The sequence below is a fragment of the Bubalus bubalis genome, chromosome 17 (assembly GCF_019923935.1).
Source record: "Bubalus bubalis isolate 160015118507 breed Murrah chromosome 17, NDDB_SH_1, whole genome shotgun sequence".
NCBI classification, from domain to species: domain Eukaryota; kingdom Metazoa; phylum Chordata; class Mammalia; order Artiodactyla; family Bovidae; genus Bubalus; species Bubalus bubalis.
In genome coordinates, this window is record NC_059173.1 from 42,931,764 (window position 1) to 42,952,338 (window position 20,575).

Consider the following 20,575-nt stretch of genomic DNA (forward strand, 5'->3'; position numbering starts at 1 on the left):
TCACTTTATTCATATACAGATTTGGGAATTTTGACAAATACATAGTCTTGTAATTACCAACTACTCAAATTACAGCAAAGTTCTATTACTCTGCTCAAATTCTCCTATGCCTCTTTGTAGCCAACCCCATGCCTAGCCTTTGGCAGCCTGTTTTCTGTTTTCTACTTCTATAATTTCACCTTTACCAGAATACCATATAAATGGAATTGTATTGAGTGTAACCCTTTGTGTCTGGCTTCTTTTATTTACTGTAATGCATTTGAGATTCACCCATATTTTGTGTGTCCTTTTTATTGGTAAGTAATATTCCTTCACATGAATATAAGCAATTTACCATTAGTTGAAGAACATGTGGGTTGTTTTTAATTTTTGGTGATTGTGAATAAAGATGCTATAAATATTTGCTTATAGGTTTTGATAAGATAAGTTTTCATGTCAGTTGGGTAAATACTTGGAGTGGGATTGCTGGATCATGCGGTAAGTGTTTTTAACTTTATAAGAAACTGTCTAATGGTTTTCCAAAGTGGCTATGTCACTTTGCATCCCCACCAGTAATGTATGAGGGTTCCCATTGCTCCATGTCTTCACCAGCAGTTTGTATTGCAAAGTTTTAAAATATTTTTCCCTTTCTATTAGGTATGTAGTAGTGTCTCATTTTGGAGAAGGCAATGGCACCCCACTCCAGTACTTTTGCCTGGAGGATCCCGTGGATGGAGGAGCCTGGTGGGCTGCAGTCCATGGGGTCGCTAGAGTCGGACACGACTGAGCGACTTCACTTTGACTTTTCACTTTCACGCATTGGAGAAGGAAATGGCAACCCACTCCAGTGTTCTTGCCTGGAGAATCCCAGGGATGGGGAAGCCTGGTGCGCTGCCATCTCTGGGGTCGCACAGAGTCGGACATGACTGAAGCGACCTAGCAGCAGCAGCAGTGTCTCATTTTGACTAACAGTGCTGAGCATTTTTTTTTTTTTTTTTGCTATTGGTATATCTTTGGTGAAGTGATTGCTCAAGTATTTTGAGATTTTTTTTTTTTTTTTTAGTTGTTTCCTTGCTGAGCTTTCAGAGTTCTTTATTCTAATCCAAGTCTTTATTCAGTTCAGTTCAGTTCAGTTCAGTCGCTCAGTCGTGTCTGACTCTTTGCGACCCCATGAATTGCAGCACGCCAGGCCTCCCTGTCCATCATCAACTCCCAGAGTTCACTCAAACGCATGTCCATCGAGTCGGTGATGCCATCTAGCCCTCTCATCCTCTGGCGTCCCCTTCTCCTCCTGCCCCCAATCCCTCCCAGCATCAGAGTCTTTTCCAATGAGTCAACTCTTCGCATGAGGTGGCCAAAGTACTGGAGTTTCAGCTTAAGCATCATTCCTTCCAAAGAACACCCAGGACTGATCTCCTTTAGAATGGACTGGTTGGATCTCCTTGTAGTCCAAGGGACTCTCAAGAGTCTTCTCCAACACCACAGTTCAAAAGCATCAATTCTTCGGCGCTCAGCTTTCTTCACAGTCCAACTCTTACATCCATACATGACTACTGGAAAAACCATAGCCTTGACTAGACGGACCTTTGTTGGCAAAATAATATCCCTGCTTTTGAATATGCTATCTAGGTTGGTCATAACTTTCCTTCCAAGGAGTAAGTGTCTTTTGATTCCTATGTAATTTTCACATATCTTCCCCCAATATAAAGATTTATCTTTTCATTTCTTAAGAATGCCTATTGGGAGTTCCTTGGTGGTCTAGTGGTTAGGATCTAGGACTTTCTCTGTTGTGGCCTGGTTTAATCTCTGGTTGGAGAACTGTGATCTTGCAAAAACTGTGTGGTGTGGCCAAAAAAAGAGCACCTTTTGAAGAGCAGAACTTTTTTCTTTTTTGGTTGTGTTGGGCCTTTGTTGCAGTGCAAGGGGGTTTTTTCTAGTTGCGGCGCACAGGCTCTATAGTTGCAGTGCACGGATTTAGTTGCTCTGTGGTATCTTAATTCCTTGACCAGGGATTGAACCCACATCCCCTACATTGGAAGACAAATTCTTAACCATTGGACCACCAGGGAAGTCCTTATAACTGTAATCTTAAAAATCAATATGTGCCGTCCGCTTTTTTTCTCTTTTTATTTCCAAAATATTTTGACTATTCTAGTTTCCTTGCATTTTCACATAAATTATAAAAATAGCTTATCGATGTCTATAAAAACTCCAACTACTATTTTGATTGGAACTGCACTGAATCTACAGTTTAGGACGAATTATAATATTTTAACAGAATTGAATCTTCCAGTCTATGAATATGGTATACTTCTTTTAAGTATTTGTTTGTTCTTCAGTGTCTTATGGTTTTTGTTGTATTTTGTACACATTTTGTTACCTATGTCCCTAAGTATATTATGATTTTGGTGTTGCTATAAATGGTGCTTTAAAATTTTTATTATCTATTGTTTATTGCTAGTATATAGAAATAGGATAGATTTTTTTCATATTATTCTTTGTGATGTTAATTTTAAGTGTCAGCTTAACTGAATCAGAGGATACCCGGATGTCTGGTTAGACATTGTTTCTGGGTGTCTCTGACGCTTTTTCTACATGAGATAAGTATCTGAATTTTTGGGCATGGTAGATTGCCATCCTCAGTATGGGTGGACATCATCGAATCCACTGAAGGTCTGAATAGAACAAAAATGTGGAGGAAGGAGGAATTTGCTCCTTTTTTGCTGTCTCATTGACCTGGGACGTCTCGTCTCATCTCAGACTGGTATTTATATCATCAACTTCCCTAGGTCTCAGGCCTTTGGACTCAGAGCTGAATTACATCACAGGCTTTTCTAAGTTTCCAGCTTATAGATGACAGATTGTGAGATTTCTCATCCTCCATAATCTTGTAAGCCAATTCCTCATATTAAATCTTCTTTTCTATCCTGTTGGTTCCTTTACTCTGGAGAATCCTGACTAATACAGCTGTGTATCCTGTGATATTGATAAACTTACCAGTAATAGTTCTAGTAGCTTTTTCTGTAGATTCTTTGATATATTTTACATTGATCGATTTCTGCATAGATAGTCATGTTGTCTGTGAATAGCTGCAGTTCATTTCTTATTTTATATACTTTCATTTATTGTCTTATTACATTGATTGGGACCTCCAACATGATGTTGAATAGAAGTTATAAGACATCCTTGCATTGTTTCTGATTTTAGGAGGAAAGCATTCAGTCTTTCACCATTAAGTATGATATTAGTTGTAGATTTTATTTCTAGTGTACTGAGAGTTTTTAAAACATTCTTATTTATTTTATTTGGAGGCTAATTACTTTACAGTATTGTGGTGGTTTATGCCATACATTGACATGAATCAGCTATGGGTGTACATGTGTCCCTCATCCTGAATTGCCCCCTCACCTCCCTCCCCATCCCATCCTTCTGGGTTGTCCCAGTGCACTGGCTTCAAGTGCCCTGTTTCATGCATTGAACTTGGACTGGTGATCTGTTTCACATATGGTAGTATACATGTTTCAATACTATTCTCCTGAGAGTTTTTAATCATGAATGGATGCTGATTTTTGGGGGGGGGGGATTTTTTTTTCTGGGTCTTTTGAAATGATTACATGTTTGTCTTAATTAGCTTATTTGTATTGTGAATTGCATTGAATTATTTTCAAATAATGAGCCCAGGATAAACCTTATTTGACTGTGACATATTACCCTTTTTATACACTGTTAGATTCCATTTCCTTTTTTTTTAGCGGAATGAAGAATATTGGTTTTTCTTGGATTATCTTTGCTTGATTTTGGTATCAGGGAATACTGCCTTATAAATGAGTTAGTAAGCATTCCCTCCTCTTCTGTGTTTTGGAAGAGTTTGTATACAATTGTTATTATTGATTCCTTATAGGAGTGGTAGAATTTGCCAGTGAAGTCATCTGGGTCTGGGATTGTTGGAATGTTTTTAACTACTAATTAATTTTTTAAAGAGACATGGGCCTATTTAGGTAATCTAGGTTTTCTTGAGTGAACTTTTGTAGTTTATATATTAAAGAGTTTGTCTATTTTGGGGTGTGTTTTTAGTAATATTCCTTTTTTATTCTTTCAATGTTTGTAGGGTCTTTAGAGATACAGGCATACCTCAGAAATATTTTGTATTTGGTTCCAGACCACCATAATAAAGTAAATACCACAGTGAAGCAAGTCACATGAATTTTTGGTTTTACAGTCTGTATACAGCATGTGTACACTATACTGTGGTCTATTAAGTGTGCAATAGCATTATGTCTAAAATTAAAATGAGCATATCTTAATTTAAAAGTATTTTATTGCTTAAAAAAATGATAACCATCATCAGAGCCTTCAGTAAGTTGTAACAGTCCTTTTCCTGGTGGAGGGCCTCGCCTCAGTGTTGATGGCTGTTGACTGATCAGGGTTGTGGTTGCTGAAAGTTGGGGTGGCTGTGGCAGTTTCTTAAAATAAGAGAACTATCAAGTCCACTGAATTGGTTGACTCTTCATTTCATGAACAATTTCTCTGTGACATTTAATGCTGTTTGATAGCATTTTACCCACAGTAGATCTTCTTTCAAAATTGAAGTCAGTCCTCTCAACCCTGCCACTGCTTTAGCAACTAAGTTTATACAGTATTCTAAATTCTTTGTTGTCATTTCTACATTCTTCACTGCATCTTCATTAGGAATAAGTAGATCTCATCTTAAGAAACCACTTTCTTATGAGATTACAGCAGTTTAGTCTCATCTTCAGTCTCCACTTCTAATTCTAGTTCTCTTGCTATTCCCACTGGTTGGGACTACACTTTGAAAATTAGTACTTTAGCCTAATCCTTGAAATATCAGTCTTCTTTGATAAACTTTTAGCAGAAATTGTATGGTAGACGATCACAATTGATGTTCCCAAAGAGCAGATGGCCTGGTCTTCTGTGTTTTAAAGCTTTTTTGAGGTATAATTTACACAAAATTAACTCACTTTAAGTGTATAGTGTGATTAATGTCAGTAAATTTGTATATTTGTACACCAGTGCCATAATTTAGTTGTTTAGTTTCTGTTTTTAAATTTATTTAACTGTGCTGGGTCTTAGTTGCAGCATGTGGGATCTAGTTCCCTGACCAGGTATCAAACCCAGGCCCCGTGCATTAGGAATATGGAGTCTTAACTGCTGGGTCACCAGGAAAGTCCCCCATAATTATTTTTAAATTGCATCATGCTAAAAGTTCCCTCACAATCATTTGCAGTCAATGTCAGCACTCAGTTTCAGTCTGATGTAACCAGTGATCTGCTTTCTGTCTTTATGTTTTTGCACTTCCTAGAAATTTCATATAAATGGAATATATATGTAGTCAATGTGTCTGGCTTCTTTCAATTAATATAATATTTTTGACATTAATCCATGTTGTTGCTTATGTTGATACATCTCTCCTTCTTGTAAGGTGTAGTGTTCTATAGTATGGACATACTTCATTTTGTTTATCCATTTGGAAATAGGTGTATATTTGTTTTCTTTTTCCACTTTTGGCTATTATGGAAAATGCTATTTTGAACATTCACATATAAGAGATGGCCCATGATTTTAATTAAAAAGAAGTCATAATATCTAAATGATATTCATATGTCATCTTTGTATTTTATAAAAAATACTTTTAATGTATTCTTATTTCCTAACTACTTATATTTCTAGTAATATAATTTTTGTACTGAATATATTTATGTACTTGCAATTTTCTTAACTATTTTTGGTAATTTTTTTGTGAAAATATTATAAATTGGTAAATGATACACTACACAAATTTTGTAAAATGTTTCTTTTGAGATAACAAAAAGTACTCTATAGATCTTAATCTTCATAAAACTGGTATATCTGCTCTTGGTGATGGGTCAAATTCAGACTGAATTAAACCTGGGATAAAATAAATGTAAAACTGAAATAAAACTTTAACTTTTTAATATGAAAATGTTCAGATAAAGATAAAAGCAGAGAATAAAAGCAGAGAGAACTGTTAATGAACTCCCATGTACTTATCTTGGGCTTCCCCTTGTGGCTCAGCCGTGAAAAATCAGCCTGCAATGCAGGAGACACAGGAGACTCAGGTTCAATCCCCTGGATCGGGAAGATCCCCTGGAGAAGGAAATGGCAACCTACTTCAGTATTCTTGCCTGGAGAATCCCATGGACAGAGGAGCATGGAGGGCTATAGTCCATGATATATGGACTCTCTCTTTGAGAGAGTTGGACAGGACTGAAGCACCTGAACATGTTTACTGATGTTATCACTGAGTTTAGATGTTATCAGCCTGATCTATTCATCATAAAGTTTCCCTTAATTTTTTTTCCCCCAAGGCTTTTGTTGCTAGAGCAGTTTTAGGCTCATGGCAAAATTTAGAGGAGGGTACAGAGACTTCACATTTACACCCTGACCCTAGCTTACTAGCTATTACCCATCTGGTGAAAGAGGTTGCCTCCTCAGAGCAACAGCCCACATCACAGTGGTACGTTTGTTACTATTGATGAGCCTACGTTCACGCATCATAATCAGCAAAAGTCCATAGTTACATTAGCATTTACTTTTTTTTTTTTTTAGTTTCTGTTTTTCTTATTCTTTTAAAAGTTTTTAATTTATTTTTGGCTGTTCTGGCCCTTTGTTGCTGTGTGTGAGCTTTCTGTATTTGCAGTGAGTGGGGCCTACTCTAGTTGTTGTGTGAGGGCTTCTCATTATGGTGGCTTCTCTTGTTGCTGAACATGAGCCCTAGGCATGTGGGCTTCAGTAGTTGCCGCGTGTGGGCTCAGTAGTTGTAGCTCCTGGGCTTAGTTGCTCTGTGACATGTGGAATCTTCCCAGACCAGATATCAAACCCGTGTACCCTGCATTGGTATGAGGATTCCCTGGACCACCAGGGAAGTCCCAGCATTTACTCTTGGTATTGTATATCCTGTTGATTTGGATAAATGTATAATGAGATGTAGTCATCATTATAGTGTCATATATAGCATTTATTTATCCATTTACCTACTGAACGACATCTGGTTGCTTCCAAGTTTGGGCAGTTATAAATAATACTGCTTTAAATATCCATGTGCAGATTTTTGTGTGGACGAAAGTTTTCAGCTCCTTTGGGTAAGTACCAAGGAGGGTGACTGCTTGATGGTATGTAAGAGTATGTTTAGTTTTGTAAGAAACTTCCAAACTGTCTTCCAAAGTGGCTGTACCATTTTTCATTTCTACAGTACCACCGTGAATGAGAGTTTCTGTTACTTCATATTCTCATCCGCATTTGTTAGTGTTGTCAGTGTTCTGGGTTTTGGCCAGTCTAATAGATGTGTTGCACAATCTCATTGTTGTCTTACTTTGCAGTTCCCTGATGATATCTGATGTGGAGTATCTCCGTGTGCTTTTTGCCATCTATATATCTTCTTTGGTAAGGCGTCTGTTAGGTCTCTGGCCCATTTTCTAATCAGGTTTTTGTTGTTATTGTTGTTGAATTTTGACAATCCTTTGTATATCTTGGATAATAGTCCTTTATCGTATGTGTGTTTTACAAATACTGTTTGACATTCTGTGGCTCGTCTTTTTATTCTCTTCAAAGTGTTGTTCTCAAAGCCGAAGTTTTTCCTTTTACAGAAGTTAGTATAACAATTATTTCTTTCATGGGTCGTTAAATCTCTCCTCAGCATTTTACCAAATGATTTTAGCAGGTATTGATGAATATTTTCCTGATCCTCTATTTCACTAAAGTTGCAAAATAGTCAACTTCTAATTTTGTTATTCCTTTTATGTTTCTTAACCTAGAATTCTGTAAGGAAGAATTTTTTCTTTTAATTAACTCTTTATTTACTCTGGAATTCAATTTACAAAAAAGGTTAAATTCTTTTTTCTTTTCTTGTATTCTGTTGATCGTTTTCAGAATAATGAGTTGGTGCCATAGCAGCCTAGAAATTTGATTAAGTTTTAAAGTAACCATTATGAACTCATGGGGTCTGTTTATTTGATGTTCTTAGGCCAATTCGGTCATTGTTTTGACTGGCAGTGTCTCCTAAAGTTTGCTGCTATGTCTTCATGAACCATGCTAATATTTTCATTTTTAACTTCATTGCTTTCTGGCTCAAGATTTCCTAGGCTTTTATAATACTTTGTGCTTCAGACTTTTTTTTTTTTTTTTTTTTTTAAAGGAGACTGATCAGTGGGAAGTGGAATTTAGAAGCCATAATCTAGATGCCAGGACACTTAGGATTTCTGGGTTGTTACTGCTCCTAGATCTTTGAATATTTCTTTTACAAGGGCACTGGATTTACCATATTTTTCAGTGTATGCTCCCACTTTTAACCCCTGAGATTGTGTATCATCTTACCATACAGAAAAATACCATTAACACAATTCAGTTAAGTTTTTCAGTCATTGGATGGGGATATACTTTTTCCTAGGTACAGTTGTAGATCCTGGTGTACATATATAGATTGTGGCCCTTGTTTTCATGGAAACACTTGAGATTTACTGCTAGCATTTAATGGAAGATATATAAGAAAATAAATTTCAATTTAACAAATCTAAAAATAGATGGATAAAAATGCAGAGGTGGCACAAAAAATAATTGATTAATGGTTAATTCTGTTGGCAGAAGATGTTTGAACAATGCTACACATTCCCAGAGAAAGTACTCAGGATTTGTGCTGGATTTTAAAGGAATGATGTGAGTCTAATTGGGTGTAAAAAGATGAGGGAAAGGGACTTTTAGATACAGGAAAAAGCATATGAAAAGATATGACACAAGAAAACAAGAACAACAGAAAATAGGAATAACAAGTAGGTTGCTATTTGGGGCATCAAGACTGAAATGGAGAATGACAATAGAAGCAAAACTGAAGCACAATCAGGAGAGTATTATATGCCATGCTAAAGAGCCTATGCCTCTCCTAGAGGCAATGGGGAAAACCTGAAATTTTTTAAGTAGAAATGTGAAATGACCTGATTTGCTCCTTAGAATAATTATTCTAATATTTCTAATTATTTAATTAGAAATTATTTCTAATTAGAATCTAATTATTCTAATAATAGAATAGGACTAGGAAGGAAAATACCAAGATAGTGAGACTAGGTAACAGAGTGGGTTAGTTCCCTTTTGAGTTTACAAACTTGTGTCTAAATAGTACTTGGAATGTATTAGGTACTCAGTAATATTTGTTGAGTGAACAAAAGTTTATTGTATGAATCAAAAGAAGTTGGTAAGTCTGAAGAAAAACCACGTAGAAATTGAGCCTGCAGTTTTGACACTTTAACTTGATTTGTTTGCTTGCTTACTTAGTGTTTTACCTTAAGATTTTCACAAACTAATTAATAAAAGCAACCCAACAGAAAAATAATCAAAAGGATATGAATGGCAAGCTCACACAAGGGAAATCTGAGTACTGACTATATAAAAATATGCTCAACTTCACTAGTAACCAAAGAAATGCGAATACCTTTTAAATCCCATGAGATGGAAAAGTATTTAAAAGTCTAAGCAAAACCTAGCCTTGACCAGGATAACTGCTAATCAAAGTATGAATGGGTGAAACCACTATAGAAAGCAGGCTGGCAAACAATATTTAGTAAACCAGATGGTGCACATTGCACTTGACTCAGTATTTCCATTTCAGATATAAACCGTAGAGAAATACTCATACCTGTACAGAGACATGTTCAGCAATGTTCACTGCAGCACTATTGATTATACCAAAAATGTAAAAACACTGTCTCCAGGAGAATGAATAAATTATAATATTTGTATACAACATGATATTCTGCAGTGTAAATGAATAAACCAAAGCTATATGAATAGAACTTGAATAATGGTCACAAACAAAATATTGACTGAAAAAGCCTGCAAAATGATATTATACTGTGATGCCATTTATATCAAGTCAATTATGCAAAATAATATTATTACATATATAGAGTAATAGATAAAAATATCAAATTTAAGAGCCTGGTTATCTCTGAGGAGGAAAAGCAAAATGGGATTAGGAAAGGTTATTAGGCATATTTTTCTTTTAAAAAAAAGTTTGAAACGAAGCAAAATTAAAATTTAGTTATCTAGATGATGTGTAGACAAGTGTTTTTTTGTTTTTAAATTCTTTCTTGTATATTTGAAATATTTCTAATGAAAAAAGTACTCTGAGAATAGAGAATTTGAGAATAGAGAATTTCAGAATTATCCTTGTTCTCAGTAATAAAATAATTTTTCTAGCACTGAAATACTTTTAACAGCTTTTTTTTTTTTTTTTTTTGCAGATTTGACTGATGAATTAGCTCAGAAGCTGTTTGATGTTTCAGAAGTATCTTCAGCAACAATGGCCCATTCATTGCCCACAGCAGTTCCAGAATCTCCCAGAATTTACCCTGCAAGGACACCCAAGACACCGCGAACACCTCGATTACAAGATCCAAATAAAACACCAAGATTTTATCCTGTTAAAGAACCCAAAGCCATTGATGTAAAGGTACACAGAACACCAAAAATATAAAGCCTACATTTTGTATACTTCACCATTACAAAATGAGACTTTTTTAGTTTCTATCACAATAAAAAATTGTATTTTAAGTTGCAGGAATTCGTTAAAAAAATGATATTTTACCATAGTGATGTCTTCTCAGGATAAGGAATAACTTCTTTACAGTCAGATCAGTTCAGTCGCTCAGTCGTGTCTGACTCTGCGACCCCATGAATCGCAGCACGCCAGGCCTCCCTGTCCATCACCAACTCCCAGAGTTCACTCAGACTCAACGTCCATCGAGTCAGTGATGCCATCCGACCATCTCATCCTCTGGCGTCCCCTTCTCCTCCTGCCCCCAATCCCTCCCAGCATCAGAGTCTTTTCCAATGAGTCAACTCTTCGCATGAGGTGGCCAAAGTACTGGAGTTTCAGCTTCAGCATCATTCCTTCCAAAGAAACCCCAGGGCTGATCTCCTTCAGAATGGACTGGTTGGATCTCCTTGCAGTCCAAGGGACTCTCAAGAGTCTTCTCCAACACCACAGTTCAAAAGCATCAATTCTTCGGTCCTCAGCCTTCTTCACAGTCCAACTCTCACATCCATACATGACCACAGGAAAAACCATAGCCTTGACTAGACGGACTTTTGTTGGCAAAGTAATGTCTCTGCTTTTGAATATGGTATCTAGGTTGGTCATAACTTTCCTTCCAAGGAGTAAGCGTCTTTTAATTTCATGGATAGTGTTAATTAAAGATGATCAGAAGGTGTAATAAAGAATCATTTTAAGCTGTGTTTTATTTAATCCTTGTGTTGAAACCTTAGCCTTGCTAAGTTTTGTAACTTGTGTGTGAGATGTTTGAGTTTTGTGACTTCATATGATTTCATAATGTGTCATCCACAGTATGAAAATGTTTGAGTTGGTTTATAGTCAGAGGGTTTTAATTTACTTGTGAGGTTCACACTACTGAAAGTAATTGCAATGTTTGACTTCTTTTTCCTTAGAGTCCAAGAAAGAGAAAAACAAGACATAGTACAAATCCCCCTCTAGAGTGTCATGTTGGTTGGGTAATGGACTCCAGAGATCACGGGCCAAGAACATCCTCTGTCAGGTACTGTATCTGTCGAACATTGCTTTGTTCTTGATTTTAAGTTCACTGGAAACAGTTACTAATTAGATATTTGGGAACATTTAAAAATTGATACGTTAGCAAATTATAGAACAATGAAAATAGTAAAAAGAAGCCAAAGAAGAGGAAATAAGTGGGACATTTTTACAATAAGTATGTTAAGGAATAATTCAGTAGGATAGGTTATTTTTCCCCTTTTGAAGTAATTTCCACAAATGTGTACTCTTAGATTAATAATATTTAGGTCTATTAAAGTTATTATCTTTGGAAAGATTCCAGATATTTTGTGGCATAGTAGGTTCTTAGTGAGTTAATGTGCTAAACAATCTGCTCAAACTATGTAAAGAATATGGAAATAAAACACATTAATATTTTAGAGTTTTTCCTTTGGGGAAAAATAGATTAGCTGATTATTTTTCTTTTAGCTTTAATTTTACAAAAGACTATTATTTATCTCAAAAGAGATGACAGAGCAAACTTTTACTATGCCTGTTAAGTACATTATAAAAATATGGTTATGCTATGTCCTGTACAGAGGTGAGTTACTTTTGCTTTGTGTTTCTTGAAAACCTGTCTTGCGTTTGAATAGATATTTTCAGAATAATTATACTTTCTAATTGGAAAATGAGTTTTAGGAAAAGAAGTCTTTTTTGATTACTATAACAGAAGAATTAGCTTTATTCAAAGAAAAACTAGAGAGTTTATCATGATCTGAAAATCTCCAAGTATTTTTTTCCAGGGATATTCATGTGGTACTTTTCCTTTTGTTCTCATTAGATATATTTTCCTTAAAAGATAAAATGTCTATATGCTCTTCTTGCACATCTGTTGTCTGCTGCTGGTGCTGCTGCTGCTAAGTCGCTTCAGTCGTGTCCGACTCTGTGCGACCCCATAGACGGCAGCCCACCAGGCTCCCCCGTCCCTGGGATTCTCCAGGCAAGAACACTGGAGTGGGTTGCCATTTCCTTCTCCAATGCATGAAAGTGAAAAGTGAAAGTGAAGTCGCTCAGTCGTGTCCGACCCTCAGCGACCCCATGGACTGCAGCCTACGAGGCTCCTCTGTCCATGGGATTTTCCAGGCAAGAGTACTGGAGTCTACTTTCAGTTATTTTGTATTCTAAGTCATTTTCAGAGTTTGTTTCTTTAATTATTATTTTTTTTTGGAGGAGTATGTTTAGAGATCAGTAGATAATGATGAAAAATGTTGCACTGATACATAGCAGAGAAGACGATATAATAGTCCCTGCCTTTACAGACCTTAATTCAGAGATGACAGACAAGTATGTAATTACTATAATGAGAGGTGAATTTTTTTAATTGACTTACCTTGTAGAGTTTTAGTTACAAGCAAAATTGAGTGGAAAGTACAGAGTTCCCTTATACCTTTTGCATCCCCTGCCTCCCTCACCACAACCTTCCCCACTATAAACATTCATATCTTTTTAAAAAATTTATGTATTTTTAATTGAAGGATTATTTAATTGCTTTAACATATCTTTGGACCATCTACGTTAATGTAAGTATTGATTGGATTTAAATCTGTCATCTTATATTCTATTTGTCTCATCTATTCTTTGTTCTTTTTTCCTACTTTCTTTTGGATCAGCTTAGTTTTTGTAATGATTCTGTTTTATCTCTACTATTGGCTTGTTGTATCTCGGTTTATTGTGTACATTGTAACATATAATCTCCTTTTAAATGATACATCATTACATGTATAGGATAAGAACCTTACTAAAGTTCCATCTCCTCCCATCCTTTGTTATTATTATTTTTTAGACAATTAGGTTTTAAAGCAATTAACAGGAAAAAAGAAGTTTTCAAAATATTCTCATTTTTACCATTTACAATGCTCTTCATTTCTTAAATATTTCTTGTGCAGATATTTTGGCAATGAATTCTGTTAGCTTTCATTTAACAAGAAATGTTTAATAAAAAATTGAATTTAAAAGTAAAGCTGAAAGAAATTGAATGTTTAATTCATTTAAAATAACAATGATAAATATTCTATATTAACATAAATAAACATTTTTATGAAATATAGTTCTCAAAAAATTCCTGAATAGAGTAGTATTTGTCTTAAAGTTTTACATATTTTTTAATGTTTTGTTTTATATGAGATAACTGGATTCTCATATGTTTCTATATTGTCTTGTCATTTGTGGGGTTTTTTTGTTGTTGAAATAGAATAATAAACTCTGGGGAAGGGAGACATGTTTTAATAGCCTTTTCAGATAATTGAAATTTATTCTTCTTGATATTATCCAAAGTAGGTATTCTTCTTTGATGTTATTCAAAGTTGAACAAGTGGTAGTTTTTTAGAAGTTAGTTGCAATGTGGAATCTGAAACCATATGTCAATGACTTTCTTATACTCAGTGAAGTTTTCATACTCTGTTACATTAAAAGCCACTGGACTTCTTCCACTTTGAATGGCTCTTTTGTCATGCATGCTTTTGTAACATCATGAATCATTGGTCACCTGGTAAACTTGATTAACTTAGTTATGCAGACTTCTAAATGATGAAATATCTCAAAATACAATTTCAAAATAATCACATTTTAAAAAGTAACCCCTGAGGAGGAGGAGGAGGAAAAGAGGAGGGGGAAGAGGAAGAAAGAGAAAAGAGAGAAGAAAGAGAGAAGGAAACACCATGAATGTCCAACAATAGGGCACCAGTTACACATATTGCTTGCCACAGATACAAAAAAGAACTCTGCAACCATTAAAAAGTTATTTCTGACTAGCTTACAGTGTTTTCTTAAGAGGACCCCTAGATAAAATACAACCAACACAGAATGAATGAGTATATCACACGTGCCTGACACACAGCGTTAAATATGTGATGGAGAGAGGAAGGCCAGCTGGTGGGCAGGCACTGAGGAGTACACACAGTTCTGGATGTTTATTGAAACAAGGCCTCAAAACTGCAAGTGCAGAAGGAAGATTCTCAAATCTCATGATAGAGAGCCCGTGAGGGCCGTAGCATCTATCAAAGGTGATGTTGAAACCCCCACCAGGTGGAAGAAGTTAACTGTGTGCTGCCCATAAGTGTAGATACCCCATACCCATTGGAACCAAAATTAACTCCTGATACCTCACCACCAACCAGTTAGCAGAATGAGAACTAGCTGATCATGTACCCCACAATCCCCCACCCTCACCTTTTTTTGTTGTTATTGTTGAAGTATAGTCAGTTCACAGTATTGTGGCAGTCTCTGCTGTGCGGCAAAGTGACTCAATTGCACATATATATGTGCTGCTGTGCTGTGCACAGTTGTCGTGTGCTACTCTTTGCGACCCTGTGGTCTGTAGCCTGTCAGGCTCCTCTGTCCCTGGAATTTCCCAGGCAAGAACACTGGAGTGGATTACCATTTCCTCCTCAAGGGGATCTTCCTGACCCAGGGATCGCGTCTCCTGCATTGTCAGGGAGATTCTTTACCATTAAGTCACCTGGGAAGCCTGTTATACATTCTTTTTTTTTTTTTTCATATTTTCCCTTATGGTTTATCCCAAGCAATTGGATATAGTTCCCTGTGCTATACAGTAGGACCTTGTTGTTTATCCATTTTAAGTGTAATAGTGTGCGTATACCAACCCCAAACTCCCAGACCATCCCTCTCGCTCCCTCCTTCTACCTTGGTAACCACGTATCTGATCTTGGTCTGCCTCACCCTGTCTTTAAAAACCTTTCCCTGAAAGCCAAAGGGGAGTTCAGGTCTTTGAAGCATTAACTTCCTGCATGCCTTGCTTGGTGCCTTAAACACACTAAGGAGAGTAATGTCAGGCAGATAACAGAGTGGGAAGGAATGGGTAGGTATCTGTCTCACCACTTAAACAACAATTATATTTTCAGAAATTGTCTGTATTGACAGTTTTGGAACTTTACAGTCTTTTTAAACACTTAAAGCTTCCAGAGGAAAGCATGTTGGGTAAATTGTCAATATTGGTTGATGTCAGCCTTTTGTGTAGTAGCAGCTGTCTATCTTCCACCACCCCCAGTCCTATGACCAGCATTTGGGAAGATGGCAACCCCCACTCTGGTATGGCTTGCTGGATCCAAAATAGGCAATGAAGACCTTGTCCTTCAAATATTGGAGTTTGTATTTCGACTGCTAACTGCCTCTGATCAACAAAGTACAGACAGAGTCTGGTGGCCATTGTTTCATCCATGAATGTCTTTTTTTGTTTTTGTTTTGACATTCAAAAGCAACCACTAAAGAGGGAAATTTAGAAAACTATCACCCATGCCCAAGAAAAGATGTAGACTCAGAAAAAGATCTAAGAGACTTTAAGCTTTCACCTCAGACTTATCTCAGCACAGAATTACCCTACAACAATTGAGGAAAAAAACAAACAAAACAGCAAACGCTGGGCAAGAGGGAGAATTTGATTTCCAGAGTTACCACAGTATAAGATTCAAATTTTCATTGTTAACAAAAAAATCACAAGGCTTACAAAGAAATAAAATATGTCCGTTTGAAGGAATAAAATTAATTGATGAAAAATGTACCTAATGAAGCTCCCATTCCCATTTTTCTTAATCAGAGTCTTTAAAACTAAAGAGTTAAATAAAGGAAGATATAGACAAAAGATAGCAAAGCAGTGTATGAAGAAAACAAGATTATCGAGAGAGAGAAATTATATAAAGGAACCAGAAAGGAATCTGCAGCTAAAAATACAGTAACTAAAATGAAAAATATACCAGGGGGTTCAAAAGTAGCTTTCATCAAACAGAAAGAAAAGAATAAGCAGACTTAAAGATGGAACAGTTTAAATTATCAAATCTGAGGAACAAAAAGAATGAAGAAAAGTCAAGCAGTATCTAAGGAATCTGTCAGATACATGAACTAGACCAGTACACACACTGTGGGAATTTCAGAAGGAAAAGAGAAAGGGGGCAAGAAGAATATTTGAAAGAATAGTGGCTCCCAACTTGATGGAATACATGAATCTACAGATCTGATAAGCTTAATGAACTTGAAGTAGGATAAACCAGAAGAGACTAACTTCAAGACACTTTATAATCACACTATTGAAAACCAAAGACAAAGAGAAAATCCTGAAAGCAGCACAAGAGAAGATACTCATCATATACAAGGGATCCTTAGTAAACGTATCAGCCAATTTCTCAGCAGAATCCTTGTAGGCCAAAAGCCAGTAAACTGATATATTCAAAGTGCAGGGGGGAAAAACCTGTCAACTAAGAATTCATTATCTGGCAACACTGCGCTTCAAATTTGAGAGACAGAGATAAAGCCTGAAGGGAGCAAAAAAGAAACAAAAGATACATTGATTTAGAAAAAAGGAATAAAACTGTCTTTGCTCACAGATGACATTATTGTTTATGTAGAAAGTCATAAATAATCAGGTTACATGGTTAATATACAAATGTGAATCACTTCCCTATGTACCAGCAATGAACTGGTAGAATTTGAAATTAAGGGCAAAATACTATTTGCATTATCACCCTGCCCAAAATATGTACAAGATCTATATGAAGAAAAGTATAAAACTGATAAGAGGAATTAAAAAAAAAAACTAAATAAATGGAGTTATATTCCATGTTCATGGATAGAAAGAGTACTGTTAAGATGTCAGTTCTTCCCAACTAGATCTACATATTCAAAACAATTCCAATAAAAAAATCCTAGGAAGTTATTTTGTGGATTTTAACAAACTGATTCTTAAAGTTTTTGTGGAGAAGCAAAAGACCCAGAATAGCCAACATGATATTTAAAAAGAACAAAGTTGGAAAATTGATAGTACCTGGCTTCAAGACTTACTGTAAAACTACAGTGATCAAAACAGTGTGATATTGGTGAAAAATTAGATAAATATATGAATGGAACAAACTAGAGAGCCCAGAAATAGATCCACATAAATAAAGTCAAATGGTCTTTGACAAAGGAGCAAAGGCAATACAGTGGAGCAAAGATAATCTTTTTAACTAATGGTGCTTAGCACAATTGGACATTCATATGTTAAAAAGTCTAAACATTGATCTTATATGCTTCTCAAAAACTAACTCAAAGTGGATCAGAGACCTCACAAAACTATAAAACTCCTTGAAGATAACAGGAGAAAATCTACGATCCTGGGTTGGTTGTTGACTTTTTAGATATGATGCCAAAAGTGAAGTTTGTGAAGGAAGAAATCAAGAAGCTGGACTTAATAAAAGTGGAAAACTTTCGCTCTATGAGTGACACTGCCAAGAGAATGAAAAGACATGCCACAGAGTGGCAGAAAATATTTATAAAAGACACATCTGAGAAAGGACTATTGTCCGTGATATACAATAAAACTCAACAATAAAGCTCTTAAAGAACTCTTAAAACTCAATAGTAAAACAAAACAAAACAAAAAATTAAAAAGCACCTGTTATAAAATTGGCCAAAGACCTAACAGACACCTCACCAAATAAGATATACAAATGGCAAATAAGCACATGAAGATACTCCATCCACATCGTATATTATCAGGGAATTGGAAAAGTGAGACAGCAATGAGATTGTACAACACACCTGTTAGAATGGCCAAATCCAGAACACTGACATCACTAATAAATGTTGGTGAGAATATGGATTAACAGGAACTCTCATTCACTGGCAATAGTTTGGAATCTAAAATGGTACAGCCATTTGGAAGATAGTTTGGAAGTTTCTTACAAAACTAAACATACTCTTACATACCATCTAGCAGTCAGCCTCCATGGTACTTACCCAAAGGAGCTGAAAACTTATGTCCACATGAAAATCTGTGCATGGATATTTAAAGCAACTTTATTTATAATTGCCCAAATTTGGAAGCAGCCAGGATGTCCTTCAGTAGGCAAGCGGATAAACTGTGATATGTCCAAACAATGAAATAGTATTTGGTAGTAAAAAAGAAATGAGCTATGAAACCATGAAAAGACATGGAAGAACCTTAAATGCATATTACTAAGTGAAAAGGCTATACACTGTAAAATTCAACTATTTGACATTCTGGAAAAGGAAAACGATGGATAGAAAGACTTTTTTTTCTAGGGGTTGAGGGGAAGGAGAGATGAATAGTTGGAACTCGGGATTTTTAGGCTGTGAAAATACTATGTATGACACTGTAATGATAGCTACTTCTTGTTATAAAGTATAGAATGCACAGCACCAAGAGTAAAGGCTAATATAACTGTGAACTTTGGGTGATTATAATGTCAGTGTGGATTGGTCAGTTGTAACAAATGTTACTACTCTGGTGGTAGATGTGCTGGATGTTGATAGTGGAGGAGGCCATGGTCTGGGGAGCAGGGAGTATAGATGGTATAAGGGAAATCTCTATACCTTCCACTCAATTTGCCATAATGCTAATGTTTCTTTAAAAGATAAAGTATTCATTAAAAAAAAAAAAAGCTGAAGGAGTTTGTTACCACTAGATTTGCCCAGTAAGAAATGCTAAAGGTAGTCCTCAGTTTGAAATGGACACTTGACAGTAACGTGAACACATATGAAGAAAGAAGCAATTTTGGTAAGAGTTTTACTGTAATTTAACTTATAACTCCACTTTTTACTTTCTATGTTATTTTAAAAGACAAATAACTTTTAAAAAATTACTGCTTTGTTATATACTATATAAAGATTTAATCAGTAACAGAAAGTAGGGAACAGATATGTATAAGAGTAGAGTTTTTGTTAATTATAATCCTCATGACTACCACAAAGAAAATATCTATAGATCATATATAAAAGGAAATGAGAAGAGAGTCAAAATATTTTACTCAGAAGAAAAAGAAGCAACACAAAAGTTAGTAAGAGGAAGTGAGGGACAGCAAATCTATAAGGCATATAGAAAACTAATAACAAAATGGCAGGTCCCTCCTTACCAGCAGTTACTTTAAATATGAATAGACTTCATTTTCCAATCAGAAGACAGAGATTGGTAGAATGGTAAAAAACATGATCCAACTATATACATCTACAGAGACTCATATTAAATTCAAAGACTCAAATAGATTGAAAGTGAAAGGATGGTAAAAGATGTACATTTGAGAGAGCTAGGATAGCTGTTTTAATATCAGACAAACTATAAGAAAAATACAAGAGATAAGGACATTATATATTAATAGAAGGTTCAATATAGAAGACATAGCATTTATGTAACTAATAACAGCCCCTCAGGAGATATATGAAACAAAAATTGACAGAAATAAGAGAAGAAATAAACATTCTGTAAGCATAATTGGAGATTTCAATACCCTGCTTTCAATAATGCATAGATCAACCAACCCAACATAAAATGATAAACAAAATAGAGTACATGAACAACATTATAAGGCAATTAGACCTAACACATTTAAGAATTTTTCACCTAACAATAGCGTGTGAATAGTGTGAAAGTCTCTCAGCCGTGTCCGACTCTTTGCGACCCCATGGACTATACAGTCCATGGAACTCTCCAGGCCAGAATACTGGAGTGGGTAGCCTTTCCCTTCTCCAGGGGATCTTCCCAACCCAGGGATCGAACCCAAGCCTCCTGCATTGCAGGTGATTTCTTTACCAGCTGAGCCACAAGGGAAGCCCAAGTATACTGGAGTGGGTAGCCTATCCCTTCTCTAGCAGATCTTCCTGATCCAGGAATGGAACCAGGGTCTCCTGCTTTGCAGGCGGATTCTTTACCAACTGATCTATCAGGGAAGGCCGTATCACCTAACAATGGAAGAATACAAATTCTTAAGATCACGTGGGGCATTCACAATAGACTATATGTTTAACCAGAACAGAATTTCTAATAAATTTTAAAAGAGGTATCACACAAAGTATCTTCTCTGACAACAATGGGATGTTAGAAATCCCTAACAGAAGGAAAATGAAAATTCACAAATATGTAGAAATTAAATAGCGTATTCTTAAGTACCCCATGGCAACCCACTCCAGTATTCTTGCCTGGAGAATCCCAGGGACGGGGGAGCCTGGTGGGCTGCCGTCTATGGGGTCACACAGAGTTGGACACGACTGAAGCGA

At 35.9% G+C, this 20,575-nt stretch overlaps 1 protein-coding gene across 13 annotated transcripts in view; it reads left to right on the forward strand.

Moving 5' to 3' along the window:
• The window catches only part of LARP1B (La ribonucleoprotein 1B), a 132,651-nt gene that overhangs the window by 89,330 nt on the left and 22,746 nt on the right, over positions 1-20,575 (forward strand). For 7 of the 13 annotated variants that reach the window (XM_025268053.2, XM_025268054.2, XM_025268050.2 and 4 more), the window contains exons 13-14: positions 10,251-10,459; positions 11,455-11,561. In XM_025268053.2, the coding sequence (XP_025123838.1) occupies positions 10,251-10,459; positions 11,455-11,561 (316 nt within the window). Of the gene's footprint in view, positions 1-7,337; positions 7,402-10,250; positions 10,460-11,454; positions 11,562-12,356; positions 12,464-20,575 lie in introns of those variants that run through there. The other 6 variants (XM_025268057.2, XM_044930421.1, XM_025268060.2 and 3 more) reach the window with 6 other exon arrangements.